This window comes from Myodes glareolus, chromosome 18, assembly GCF_982192425.1.
Source record: "Myodes glareolus chromosome 18, mMyoGla1.1, whole genome shotgun sequence".
NCBI classification, from domain to species: domain Eukaryota; kingdom Metazoa; phylum Chordata; class Mammalia; order Rodentia; family Cricetidae; genus Myodes; species Myodes glareolus.
Window position 1 is genome coordinate 44,809,890 of NC_142043.1, and position 14,888 is coordinate 44,824,777.

Consider the following 14,888-nt stretch of genomic DNA (forward strand, 5'->3'; position numbering starts at 1 on the left):
ATAATGAGTAGAACAAATGGTTACAAACTTTATGGAGAAACGTAGGTAAGGAAAAAAGTAATTTAAAAAATTTTGAGGGCTGGAGAGATGGCTCAGAGGTTAAGAGCATTGCCTGCTCTTCCAAAGGTTCTGAGTTCAATTCCCAGCAACCACATGGTGGCTCACAACCATCTGTAATGGGGTCTGGTGCCCTCTTCTGGCCTGCAGGCATACACACAGACAGAATATTGTATACATAATAAATAAATAAATATTAAAAAAAAAAAAAAAAAAAAAAAAAAAAATTTTGAAATTAATCCCAAGGAAATTTTGACTGGGCAGATTTGTACTTAAATATATATTGAGTACCTACCCACCCACGGTTCAGTGGTGGTTGAAATCTAGCAACCAGGATTGTACCTGAGTGTACCGTACAGTTGAAGGGATAGATAAACATGAACAAAAACAATAAAAACAGGACTTTGATCACTGCTGTTAACACTTTAGTGGCAGTGACAGTGGCAATGTCCTTCCTGAGTTAGAAGACACCGGGAAGCTAGCTATCTTCTAGGTATACTTTGATGCCTTCAGCTAGAATGTTCTGATACTGCTATTCTAAGTATCAGAGTTTATACTATTAAAGTTCATTAGCTCAGACACCATATAGTTCCCAAAGCCCCCTTTTGAAGGATAATTACTGAGACAGCTTGTCAGTAGCAGAGTAAAGCTAATAAGTACCACAAATGTCTGAACCAGTTCTGTTAGCAACATTCCATATAGCTAAATTATCCTTCATAGTAAGAGGAAGAGCACACAGGAAGATTTCCTCTTCCTACAAAACCAATAGTCTCTGAATACTGGAGTATCCAAAGCCATTGGCAGCAATTCTCTTTTATGTGTATGAACGTTTTGCCTGCATGTATGTATGTGTGTCACTTGTGTGCTTGATGCCCATGGAGGTCAGAAGAGGATGTTGGATCCCTGATATTGTAGTTACAGAGGTGGAGAGCTGCCATGTGGATACTCCTTTTCACCACTCAGCCTTTTCTCTGCCCGCTGATCATATCTTGTGTGAAGCTGTGTTCTGGACTTGGCAGTTTATAGTAGTAAAGATCCAGCGTATGAAATAGGTTTATTTCAAGAATTCAGATTTTATTTCCTTTTTAAAAAGATGTATTTATTTATTATTTATACAGTGTTCTGCCTGCACATGTATGCTGCAGGTCAGAAGAGGACACCAGATTTTATTATATTGTGAGCCCCCATGTGGTTTCTAGGATTTGAACTCAGGACCTCTGGAAGAGTAGTCAGTGCTCTTAACCACTGAGCCATCTCCCCAGTCCCAGATATTATTTCAAAGTCAGGTGTGGTATGTAATCTCAGCACTTGGGAGGCTGATGCAAGTGGATCTTTGAGGCTGTCCTGGTTCTACATCTCATGTATCATGCTAGTTAAGGCTAATAGCTCTGTTTAAAAGAGAAACAAAATACCATATTTTATTTCAACCTTTAAAAATTCATGTGTAAAATACTGGTCTTTATAAAGAGAATAGTACATGGACCAGTGACTGTCTAGAACCCTGATAAGTCTGAAATGCTTTTCCAAGGAGTCTTCTTACAGAGGGTAGGGAAGGGGAGATTACTGGTATACATATCCCTTTCTCCAGAAAAATTGGTTTTCATGTACTTATCTGTAAAGTAATGCAAGGAAAGCAGTAAAAGAATGCTGGGTAACACATGGCTAAGGTGTCCCTAGCTTCTCTGAGTAAACTTTTTTCATGTGTGTGTGTGTGTGTGTGTGTGTGTGTTGTAACTCAAGCTGGTTTTGAGCTTAGGATGGTCTTGAACTTTATTTCCAGTTCCTGAGTGTTTGGGACTGCAGGTGTGAACTACTTCACCTGCCTTGAATTGTAACTTCTGATGCCCGTTTTAACTATTGAATTTATTTTTTATGAAATTTATAAAATTTGGAACCATTCATTAACTCTTAGGATATGTATGTTCAGGTACCATTTTACTTTTCTTTTGTTGTTGTTGTTTTTTTTTTCCCCCAAGAAAAGGTTTTTCTGTAGTTTTGGAGCCTGTCTTGGAACTAGCTCTTGTAGACCAGGCTGGCATCGAACTCACAGAGATCCACCTGCCTCTGCCTCCTGAGTGCTGGGATTAAAGGTGAGCGCCACCTTCGCTCAGCTCATTTTTTTCTTTTCATATAGAAAAGTTAATATTATACTTGTTAGGGCATTTTTGTCCTTTGAAAAAGTTGTGTGGTATTTCAAAATATAAACAGTAAAACCTCTCAATTCTTTTTTAGAAGTCAATGAAAGGATTCTATTTTGCAAAGCTGTACTATGAAGCTAAAGAATATGATCTTGCTAAAAAGTAAGTACCAACCTGGAAATAGGTTTCAATTTTCCATTCTTGTAATAGGAAGAACTGCTAAAGAATACATTTTTATTTAAGTGTATCCTGGAATAAGGGATTTATCACTCTCAGACATTTGTTAGATTGAGCTTCTCAGAGTATTTCTTACTGGCTTTTGTTTATATCTAGTACAGAAATTATTTGTCTTAAAACACTGTTTCTAAAATTGCCCTTGTGTAGAATGAAAGAGATCATTCCTGTGTGTAAATTTCTTTCTGGTTAGTTAAGAAGCAGCAAACACTGACTTCATAAAATGCTGGCCAGGGAACAGCCAACCTAACAACCTCAGTAGTTGCTTTCTTATGAACAAGACAAGAAACTGGCTGGTTTTTATTTCCTTACTCACAGTAGCTTAGAGGAGGAAGTTCAAAGGGAGACAGATTATCAAAAGCAGTGATGGGACCAGGGGACTGCTAGTGAGAAAGGCTATAACCCAGGTTTTCTTAGGACAGTTCTTTAGAGAATTTTATGTATGAGGGCCTCTGGGTATATCCCTAGCAGCCTCTTCCCCAGAAGGAAAGGGAAGCAGTGATAACTTCTGTTGGCTACATCTGAGTCTGTTAACTGTTGTTCTTGTTAATATGAGAGTTTTTCTTAGTTTTCGTGTTTGGTCTATTTCTCTCACATTGTTAATGAATCTAGAAGATACCTTATTTTTGTTGTTACTTGATTTAATATTGCTTGATACAAGACATAGAAACTAGGGGCTGGTGAGATGTCTCAGTGCGCAAAGGCGCTCGCTCATCACCAGCCTGATGGACCTGAGCTAGACCCCTGGAGCCAGCTTCTGAAGGTAGTCCTCTGACTCCCATGCATATACCGCAGTAGACACACTTCCTCCCAAGTTCAGGATGGGAACAGAAGAGAATTAGTTTTGTTTGGGTAGTCAAGACATTTTTTTGCTGTTCAAATTTAGCTGAGTATAGTACTTAGAGATTATTTTCTTGTTTAAAAGGTAAATATATTCTCTTGGTTTGGGAAACATTTTTAGTATTTAAATTCTCACTTAAAAATTTTTCATTGCAGTTTGCTGATTATAATCATTGCTTATGCGAAACTTTTTAGTGGTTTACTTAATATGATCAGGAAGTAAAAAACAATTTATGCATTCATTTCTTGTAGGTAGCAGAAGAAAAATCATTTGGCAAATGTAGCACTTTCAGTAAAATAAGGGGCTGGAGAGATGACTAGTGATTAAGAGTACTCAGCTGCTCTTGCCAAGGACAAGTAAATACATCTTGAGTGAAACAGTGAAATTGAGTAAATGTGTTGTTATCTCTGTGTGATTGCTAGCTACTTTGCAGTGGATATTTTGGTAGTCCGTGTTAAATAAATACGGTAGCTAATGACTGACTAACAGTAGAAGAATTGGTGGGTGCTTGGTTTACGATGCACTCTTCTGTCAATATTTCAATAGAGTCATAAGTTTAGTGATCTGAAGTTTAGTTCTATATTTTAAAACATGTTTAATCGATAACTCTTGATTTTCAAACAGATACATTTCTACATATATTAATGTGCAAGAGAGGGACCCTAAAGCCCACAGATTTTTGGGTCTTCTTTATGAAGCTGAAGAAAATACAGACAAAGCTGTTGAATGTTATAAGGTAATTATAGGATTAAAGTACAGCCTCTGTGAGGCTGGAGAGACGGCTCATCAATGAAGAGTTTGGGCTCATCTTCCAGAGGAACGGGGTTTCAACCCAGCACCTATGTGGTGGCTTACAGCCATTTGTAATTCTACTTCCAAGGAATCTGATGTCCTCCTCTGGCCTCCTTGGGTACCAGTCACACACACACAGTACACAGACATACATGTAGACTAAAAACCTGTACATATTTTTAAAAAAAGTATAACCTTTGCATAGCCATACAGGTGATGCCTGTGGTTTGTAATAAATAATTCATATTAATTTTATCAATGTAGTATAATAAGCATTAATACTATTAAATGGCTTAGTTTGGAACATATTTAAAATTTTAATTTTTTTTGGAGACAGGTTTTCTCAGTTGCTTTGAAGTCTGTCCCTCTTAGGCCAGGGTGGCCTTGAACTCACAGAGATCCACCTGTCTCTGCCTCCCTAGTGTTGGGGTTAAAGGCTTGCGCCACCACCATTGGGCTAAAATTTTGAATATTTAAAACACATAAAATGTAGTGTAGCCTGGTAAAGGCGCCTGAGCCTGACCAGGTGAGTTTGGTTCCTGCAATCTACAAGGTGGAAGGAGGGAGCTGTCCTGTGACTTCAGCTGGTTGACCATGCACAGGAGCACCTACACCCCTGGAAACAAAATAAGTAAAAGTGGAACTAAGTAAAACCTGAAAATGGTCAGAGATAATAACCTCATGCATTTTTAAAAATTTACCTAAGCTATGCAAAATTTATATGATTTATAGTCACAACAATTTGTTTCTGTTTTTGTTAGGTTTGGTTTTTTGAGGGCATTTTATATAGTTCTGGGTGCCTAGAACTTGCTGTGTAGACTAGGCTGGCCTCAAGCTCATAGAGATACTCTAGCCTTTGTCTCCTGAGTGCTGAGATGAAAGGTATCTGAGATCACAACTACTCCACAAAAAATATTGGTGGCTTTAACTACTTTAAAGCCTGTAAGTCAGTTTCTAGGGAATATGACAGCCACTTTTGGCCTTCTTGAGTATCTTCATTCATATTTTTGCATATGTGCACACACAGGAACACATGCATAAAATTAAAATAATTTAAAAAAATCTTTGAAAAAGCCGGGTGGTGGTGGCACACGCCTTTAAGTCCCAGCACTTGGGAGGCAGAGGCAGACAGATCTCTGTGAGTTCAAGGCCAGCCTGGTCTACAAGAGCTAGTTCCAGGACAGGCTCCAAAGCTACAGAGAAACGCTGTCTTGAAACACCCCTCCAACCCAAAAAAAAAAGTCTTTGAAAAATTGGAAGATAAAATTTAATATGAGTAGTAATTTTTTAGGTAATTGTATATACTTACACTTACGTTCACTTTATAATTTCTGTTTTTGGTATTTTTCTGATATCAGCGTTCAGTGGAATTAAACCCAACACAGAAAGATCTTGTGTTAAAAATTGCAGAATTGCTTTGTAAAAATGACGTGACTGATGGAAGAGCAAAATACTGGGTTGAAAGAGCAGCCAAACTTTTCCCAGGAAGTCCTGCCGTCTATAAGCTGAAGGTAAAGTCATGACCCTTCCAACATATGGAAGGAGAAAACTCAGATATCATCATTTTTAGTGCTTTTAAAGCATAAATCCTTGTCAATAGCAAATATAGTACATTCATATTTTCTTTAAAAATCTTTAAATAATTCTTGTAAAACCTTTCTGAATGTTGGCTTACTAGGCAGTGTAATACTTTACAAATGATACCTCAGTTATTATTCTAGAATAATATTTTAGTGATTTTATAGTTTCATAATTCAGTGCAATGTAGTTGCTATGAGATTGTATCATTTTGTGACCAGTGCAGGTAAGGGGTGTGTGTGTGTGTGTGTGTGTGTGTGTGTATACACATACATGTACTTGCGTGCATGTAGCTAAGGTGTAAATGAAACTGGCATAAAATTTTCATTGTTAGATATTTATTTATGGATTGAAAGCTTAAAACAACTAGAAAAAAGTATGTTCAAGCCTGTCATAGTAGTGCATATATTTAATCTAAGCACTTGGGAAGCAGAGGAATGTAGATCTCTATGATTCTAAGCCCAGCCTGGTATAACATAGCAAGTTTCAAGTCAGTCAAGGCTGTATAATGAAACCCTGTCTCAGAGTAATAGAAATAGATGTGCTCTAAAAACTGTAAGTGTGAGGCTCTCAAACAGAAAATAAAAACACAGTTTATTCAGAATAATTACTAAAAATGTTTAAAAATTCTTAATGTTACTTTGTATGGTTTTGGGTTTTTTCTTGTTGTCATATCCAGCTTTGACTGTTACATTTGTTTGTTTTTGACAGTCTTGCTTTTATATATATATATATATCTCCATATCCTAGACTGGCCCCAAACTCATGGTCCTCCTGCCTTAGCCTATAGAGTACTAGGATTAAAGTTGTACTTCTTGTTATTTTTTACTGAGTAAAATGCAAGTCACTAAGTAACTCTTTCGGAGAAAATATTTCATATATAGATAAATGCATACATTGTACAATATTAAATTAACTATAAATGTATATTTATTTTTAGCTTGTTTCTTTTAATGCTATTATACGTGTGTGTGTGTGTGTGTGTGTGTGTAATTTCCCCCACCCCCAAGACAGGTTTTCTCTCTGTAGCTTTAGCTGTTCCACTCACATTGTAGACCAGGCTTGCCTCAGATCCATTTGCTTCTGCCTCCTGAGTGCTGGATTAAAAGTGTGTGTCAATATGCCTGGCCAATACATACATGTTTCTTTAGAGGTTTTAGCAATTAACTTATTTTGAAAGAGATATAATGGTCTTTTTAAAAATTTTTCTGTTTTTAATAGTATTTCATGTATAATCAAAGGCCAGGCTTTTTTTTTGCAGATTAAAAGAAGCCAACCATAAGTTTTTGGAAGTGACCCAGAAAGAGAGAGATTGATGGAGGAGGTTAGGAAATGTATAGATGGCTACTGGAGGTGTTTGTAAGGCAAAGGTAGAAGATAAGTATGTAGGTAAAGTAAATAGAATTTATACATCAGGATAGCTTCAGTTTTCTTAGTGAAGGGTAAGTCAAGGCTATAGGGTTGACTTCAACATCAGCGTTGAAGCAATATGTGGTCCTTTTAGGGAGTGGAGAATATGCATTTATTAGAAGTAAAATGATACTTCATTTTAGGTAATACTAGCTTGAGGCGTGAGATCTTGAAAGTCAAATCAGCCTGAATTTGAAATTTCCTAAATTCCAGTGTGCCCTATCTCCAGTTGTTCACCTGTTTATGTCAGCACAGAGAGAATGGTATAGGGATCCTCGTAGGAAAGGTAGAGGGAATTAGGTGAAGGGATTTTTGTAAACAAGCAGTAATGTAGAATATTAAGAATTACTACATTTTAGCTTGATGGAGAAGAAAGTAAACCCATGTGTTGTGGATAATTAAAGCTTGGCAGTGTGAGTGTACTGAAAGAGCTCCTCAGAGTGGAGAAGTACAGGCGTGGCGCTGAGGTGTTGAGTGAACTGGCAAACACATGGTCAGAGCGCTGTGATCAAATTAATAGGCTTGGAAGACTTGTATCAATGACAGATGTCTGAACGTTGTATGAGATGATTAAAGAACTGAGTAACTAAGCTACTACCTATTTGCTAATTATAAAGGTAATTGTTAGGGATGAAAAAGTCACTCCCCCCTAGAATTAGAAAAAGTATGGGAGAACATGTGATTTGGAGGTATAGTGGGAAGCAAAAAAACAGTAAATTCCTTCTGTGTGTAGACTATGAGAGGGAGCTGTTGTGAAGAGCTGCTGGGGGCTCTCATGATGTGGGAATACTCACTGTTCATTTAGTTTCAAGAGGGGAAACTAGTAGATGATGAGGGTAGCAGAACAGTGTGAGACATTGGTCTTACGTGATTGAGTCACACATTCTGTGAGCTGCAGGGTATGCAGGTGAGGATGCTGGTGGTAAGGGTTGATTGTGTAGGTTGTAACAGGTGTACAGGGGTGTGAAGCATAATAGTCTTACTAAAGTCTCTGAGGTGAACATGGACAATCACAGGTACTTTGGTAGCTAAGTGCTGCTTTGCACACGAAGTTGTTAACATCTGGAAATAACTGAAGGTGCTAATAGTTTATGTGGAGTGATACCTATGCACTAGAACTTTTTTAGAGCTAGACATAGTCAAAGGTTGTGCATGAACCTATGGCTTTTCTAAAATTGTATCAGTATTACTCAACATTTAATGACTTTTCTCCCAAATAGGAACAGCTTTTAGATTGTAAAGGTGAAGATGGATGGAATAAACTTTTTGACTTGATTCAGTCGGAACTTTATGCAAGACCTGATGATGTTCATGTGAATATTCGACTAGTAGAGCTGTACCGTTCAAATAAAAGATTGAAGGATGCTGTGGCCCACTGCCATGAGGCAGAGAAGAACATAACTCTACGTTCAAGTTTAGAATGGAATTCCTGTGTTGTACAGACTCTTAAGGTAGGTGAAAGCTATTTGTCTCCTTTCCTAGATGCCTAGGTACTGTACGTTCCTTCATATTTAAGTGTTCTTAACATTTAAATTTCTTTCATCAATATAGCACAACTATAAAATGAAACTTTGGATAGATTGGGAGAATAAATGTGTGTGTGTGTCTCTGTATATTTGGTATTTATTTATAAGGCCAGTGTAAAAATTGCCATTTTCAGTTGTAATAATAATGAACCAAAGATTTTATAGGCATACAGTGGTCAGTTTTTTTAAATCTGTTAAAGATTTATAAAGATTTATTGTTTTTCTAAAACAATAGGAATATTTGGAGTCTCTGCAGTGTTTGGATTCCGATAAAAGTACTTGGAGAACAACCAGTAAGGACTTACTTCTAGCGTATGCTAACCTTGTGCTCCTTACACTTTCTGCCAGAGATGTGCAGGAGAGCAGAGAGCTGCTGGAAAGGTATGTTGCTGTTGAGAGAGTGTAAGTGTGCGCGTGAACACACTTGGCCAAATGACAGATTTCCTTTTTTTTTTGTAGTAATTGCTCTAGGTTTGTTTACATCATTAACATTCCTCTAGTTTACCTGTGCTCATACAGTAAAACACTTGAGAATATACTTTTATGAAAATGCTATATAATTCTATACAACTTATTTTTAGGGAACTTTTTTTGTAATTTAAAAATTACGTTTTCTTATATATGTGGTGTCATATGCCATAGTGCAAGTGTGGAGGTTGGGGATAATTTACAGGATTTAGTTCTGCCCCTTCCATTTTTGTGGGTCCCAGGGAATGAACTCACCAGGCTTGGATATAAATGCCTTTGCCCTTTGACCTGTATTGCCCTCCCTAGAAAATTCTTACAGTACCTCTCTGAAAATTAGCCTTCTGGTTTAATATTCTCTTTTGGCACGATTAATAGTTTGACATTAAATTGAATGTTCTGGAGTATCACATTTGATTTAATTTAATGTATTTATCTATTTTGATTTATTTATTTGTTTTTTTGAGACAGGGTTTCTCTGTGTTGCTTTGGAACCTCTCCTGGAACGTACTCTGTAAACCAGGCTGGCCTTGAACTCACAGAGATATGCTTGCCTTTGCTTCTTGAGTGCTGGGATTAAAGACAGCACCACCACTGCCTGACCACATTTTTTTAAAATTCTTTTTTATTATTTTATTCATTTATTTATTATATATACAGTGTTCTGCCTGCATGTATGCCTGCATGACAGAAGAGGGCACCAGAGTTCACCATAGATGGTGTGAGCCACCATGTGGTTGTTGTGGGAATTGAACTCAGGACCTCTGGAAGAGCACCCAGTGCTCTTAACCTCTGAGCCATCTCTTCAGCCCCCCCCATTTTATTTTTAACGTGGTAATTTTGAGTAAAAATCATGTAACAAAGTTCTTTTTTTGTTCAGTGACTAGGTTCGGATTTGCTAGTATAAGCATTTAGCATCACTTCTATTTCAGAAAACATTTGGCTTAGAAGCAAAGTAATTCAAATATAATGAATAAACTTTTTTGTTTGTTTGTTTGTTTTGTTTTGTTGGAAACAGGGTTTCTCTGTGTAACAGCCCTGGTTGTTTTGGAACTCGCTCTATAGACCAGACTGACTTAGAAGTCACAGAGATCTGCCTGCCTCTGCCTCCCAAGTGCTAGGAATAAAGGTGTGCTCTTTTCATTTTTTTATTTTTTATTAAAATTTCATATAATATGAGCATCACTCAGATTTGTATAAGGACAAGTGCTGTTAGGAGTTTATGGGCCAAATATGGACCACTGCTTGCCTTTGAAAGTAGAGGATTGGCTAGATGGTGGTGGTGCATGCCTTTAGTTCCAGCACTAGGGATGCAGAGTTAGGCAGGTTTCTTAGTTTGAGGCCAGCCAAACTAAGAACAGACTGAGTTCCAGGACAGCCAGGGGTATGCAGAGAAACCCTTATCTCAAAAAGCCAAAAAAAAAAAAAAAAAAAAAAAAAAGAAAGAAAAGAAAAGAAAATAAAGAAATAAAAACCAAAATGTAAAGGATTGTTGGGTTTTTGTGGATTGGGAGGCAGAAGCAGGCAGATCCCTGAGTTTGAGGCCAGCCTGGTCTACAGAGCAAATTCCAGGACAGGTCATTGCAGAGAAACCCTCTTTTTTTAAAAAAAGAAAGAATACAACCCCCCCCCCAAAACTCTGAAAGTAAAGGGTTGCTGAAAAATACTTAATTCTTGAAAACAAATAAGCTTATAACAATAACAATGTTTGTGAAAAGCAAGAGTTTCTTAATAAAACTTGAGAAAATGAGGCATTATTTTACATTTTTGTAGCATCTGTCTCAATTGAACACAAGTAGATTCTCAACTATGTCATTCTGTATGTTTCATCTGAAGTCTATAAAATTCATTTATGTATGTGTGAGAAACTGAGTATAAAGGGCACAAAGTATTTCCTGTTTCTTAGTATTACTACAAAAATAGGTTTAAACTCAGGGATTCCCCTTAAGAGGTCTTTGAGAACTCATAGAAATATTCAGACCTTGTTTGTTAAAAAATCTGTTGCTCTGATTTCTTATGATAAGCCGTAATACTTAGGATAACAGTAATCCTTCACACAGTGGCAGACTTCTAAAGATTGATTATTAGATTTCAAAATGTTAAATAGAATGTAAAATAAAAATAATTTCTGAACTGTGTTGTCCTCATTTACCATTAAATATTCACATTTTATCTGCTGTTTTAATTTGATTGATATTTTTTTGTGATTAATAACTATTTTGCAGTAGGATATCATTGTAGAGTATGTTTAAGATTGAAGTATTGTAACTGCTGGATGAAAATTCCCACTAGTGTTTGATCTGTGGTTATCCTCTAGTGTGCTTCATCTATGAAGGGTAATAGTGTGAATGTGGAAGGTGTGGTTTAAAATAGCCTTAGTAATTTTGTTTTGAATTAAATTATAAAACTGACTAATTGTAGTGTGGTAGGTATAGAGTACCTGTTTACTCTTTTAATCTTACAGTTTTGATAGTGCTCTTCTGTCTGTGAAATCTTCTGTGGGTGGAAGTGATGAGCTGTCAGCTACTTTCCTAGAAACGAAAGGACATTTCTACATGCATGTTGGCTCTCTACTTTTGAAGATGGGTCAGCACAGTGACATCCAGTGGCGAGCTCTCTCTGAGCTGGCTGCATTGTGCTATCTCATAGCTTTTCAGGTAAGCCCTTTTCAGTTTGAGGTGCAGTGTCATTTCAGAAAGACTTTATTGTTTTTCTCATAGAGGTGTGTCCCAGTGAATAATAAAAATATGTGAATAAACACTGTGTTAAAGTTAAGATAAAAGTCAGATTGAATAACTAAAGCAAGGTGAGCATATTGTTTAGGCTGGTGAAACAGGTATGGATACATTCTTGTGGACAGTATTTATTGGGTTCATTTATTTGGAGATCATTTTGAAGAGTTTGATCTATAAATTTGGCCATATTTGGGAATATAATATTAAAGATAATTTTTATTTATTATTATTATTTTATTTCATGTGCATTGGTGTTTTACTTACATATGTATGTGTATGAGGGTGTCAGTCCTTGGAACTAGAGTTACAGACAGTTGAGAGCTGCCATATGGATGTTGAAAATTGAATTCAGATCCTCTGGAATAACAGCCAGTGGCCTTAACTGTTGAATCATCTCTCCAGTAACTAAAGATGAAAATATTAAATGTGGGTCAAGTTGATCTAAAAAGTTATATATAGGACGAATATCCTCCCCTCCCCTCCTCCCTCACACTTCCTCTTTTTTCCCTCTTCTCGTTTTCTACCTCCCTCTTTTCCACCTCCATCTTTCCCCTCCCATATCTTCCTCTTTCTGCCCCCTCTCCCTCACAAATTCCCTCCCCCTTTTGCTCCTATCTTCCTTCTCTCCTTCTCCCTCTCTGCCTTCTCTCCTCTCCCCTGCCCTTCCTCTCTCCATCTCTGTCCCTTTTTTTTGACAGGATCTTTTTTCTTTTATAGAAAGTATTTTTCATATAATATATTCATATTACAGTTTCCCCTCTTCCTACTCCTCCCTATCTTCCTTCCCATCTTGATCGACACATTTTTTCTTTGTTAGAAAACAAGTGGGTATCTAAGGAGTAATAAATAGTAAGATAAACAAAAACAAACAAATTGGAATATGATAAAACCAAATGAAAAAGAGTCAAAGAAAGAGCACAAGAAGCATGTATAGATATAGAGACACATGTTTAAACACTTAGGAATCTCAAAAATCCCAAATGCAAAGGACCTGTAAGGCAGAAAAAAGAAACATAAAACTACCCTGACTTAATATTACAAGACAAATAACCTCCAAAGACGTCCTTGAGTTCATTTTGTGCCTACTGCTGGGCATGCAGCCTATCCTTAAGAGTGGTTTGTTTTGCTGGATGGTAGTGGCGGTAGCGGCTCATACCTTTAATCCCAACACTCAGGAGGCAGAGGCAGGCAGATTTCTTGAGTTAGAAGTCAGCCTGTCTACAGACTGAGTTCCAGGTCAGCCAGGGCTACACAGAGAAACCTTATCTGGTATTGGGGGGAAAAGTTGTTTGTTTCTCCATTGAGACTCCCTTTGAGGAAATGAATATTTCATTTGCAAGTAAATGTAAGTCAATTGGAGATAGCTTCTGAGTCAGGAATGGGATGTTTGTCCACTCTCAAGTCTAGCACCCCATGTGGTACAGACCCATACAGCTCCTTGCATGTGTCACAGCGTCTAGAGTTCATATGTGCACCAGCCCTGCTGTGTCTAGAAGACTTTGATTCCTAGGTGTCCTCTATCTCCCCCCCCCCCCCCACTCTTAAACTCCTTCTGTCCCCTCTTGTACAGTGTTCCCTGAGTCCTGAGGGGTGGGATTTGATGGAGACATCTGTTTTGTTTCAAGGTCTTTCATTCTGCATATTGTCTGTCTGTGGGTCTATGTGTTTGTTTTTGTCTGCTACAGGAGAAAGCTGCTCTGATGTTAGTTAAGCCATGTAAGAAAATAGTATAGCAAGACGTTAGGAGTCATTTTATCGCAACATTCCTTTAGCAGAACAATTGTAGTATATGGTTTTTCCATAGGTCACTGGCCTGTTTAATCTCAGGTTTTTGGTTACCCAAGCAGCATTGGGCATGGGTCCATTTCATGGAGTGGGCCTTAAGTCAAATCAGTTATTGACTGGTTACTTCCACAAGCTTTATACCACTATTTCACAAGCAAGTGAATCTTGCAGGCAAGTCGACCATAGTAGATGAAAGGGTGTGGTTGGTTTGGTGTTTACCTTTCTCCTTTTAATGTGAAGAGTATCTTCCCAGTATTGTCAATACTAGTCCGTAGGGGCAAAGGCTCTAGTTAGGTACCAGCTCCACTTCTCCACATTCAGTGGATTGTAGGTGTTTGACAAGATCTTTTATAGCTCTGATTTGCCTGAAAGACCATGTGTAGCCCAGACAGGCCTTGAACTCACAGCAGATTCTTCTGCTATATCTGCTACTCCCCAATATAAGCATAAGTAATCTTTGTACTTTTTCTTAGAGTACATAAATTTCTTCCTTGTCAGCTGTTGTCCAATTAAGTATAATTATTAACTGGCCATTTTTAAAAAGTAGTATGGAAAAGAACATCAGACTGTTGGAAATAGGGATATCATTGAATTTTTATTTTAAAATTGTCAGATTCCAAGACCAAAGGTTAAATTAATAAAAGGAGAAGCTGGACAAAATCTACTGGAAACGATGGCCCATGATCGACTTAGCCAGTCAGGTAACAATAAAATTTTAACTGATTAAATCTTACAACGGTTAAAAACTTAAAAATGGTTGTGTTTGAGTGTGTTGTTTGAGTTGAGTTGTGCATGTACTCACTCATTGTACATCACTCAGGAAATGATCTCTCTTTACCATGTGGGTTCTGGGGTTTGAACTCAGGTCCTTGGTGACAAGTGTCCTTAATAGCTGAAACATCTTGCTACACTAAGATCTGAACTTTTATTAGTCTCCTTTACTTAAGGTCTTTCTAGTATTCAGAGATAATCTTTCATAATTCCTTTTATATTTGCCATATTAGGTAAAGGTAGTATGGCAGGGATTAGGAAAAAAACACAGCCAAATCGCTACATGGGGGAGGTGAGTGAGAACTGAACCTGGGACATGGTACTGGATAGGCAAGCACTCTGTCATGGAGCTAAATTCCCAATCCCCATTGCATTTTAAATTAGAACCTACTTAGGTTAGGCAGTGGTAGCATATGCCTGCAATCCCAGCACTTGGGAGGCAGAGGCCAACCTGGTCTACAAGGAGAGTTCAAGGACAGCCAAGACTGTTACACAGAGAAACCCTATCTTGAAACAAAACAACAAGAAAAACCAATTAGAACCTACTTAACTTTGC

At 37.5% G+C, this 14,888-nt stretch overlaps 1 protein-coding gene across 2 annotated transcripts in view; it reads left to right on the top strand.

Moving 5' to 3' along the window:
* Positions 1 to 14,888, top strand: part of LOC125411548 (E3 SUMO-protein ligase RanBP2) — a 56,066-nt gene that overhangs the window by 5,000 nt on the left and 36,178 nt on the right. For both annotated transcript variants that reach the window (XM_048451761.3, XM_048451762.3), the window contains exons 2-8: positions 2,290 to 2,357; positions 3,895 to 4,006; positions 5,421 to 5,573; positions 8,271 to 8,501; positions 8,812 to 8,957; positions 11,506 to 11,698; positions 14,175 to 14,262. In XM_048451761.3, coding sequence (XP_048307718.3) covers positions 2,290 to 2,357; positions 3,895 to 4,006; positions 5,421 to 5,573; positions 8,271 to 8,501; positions 8,812 to 8,957; positions 11,506 to 11,698; positions 14,175 to 14,262 — 991 coding nt within the window. The remainder of the gene's footprint in view (positions 1 to 2,289; positions 2,358 to 3,894; positions 4,007 to 5,420; positions 5,574 to 8,270; positions 8,502 to 8,811; positions 8,958 to 11,505; positions 11,699 to 14,174; positions 14,263 to 14,888) is intronic.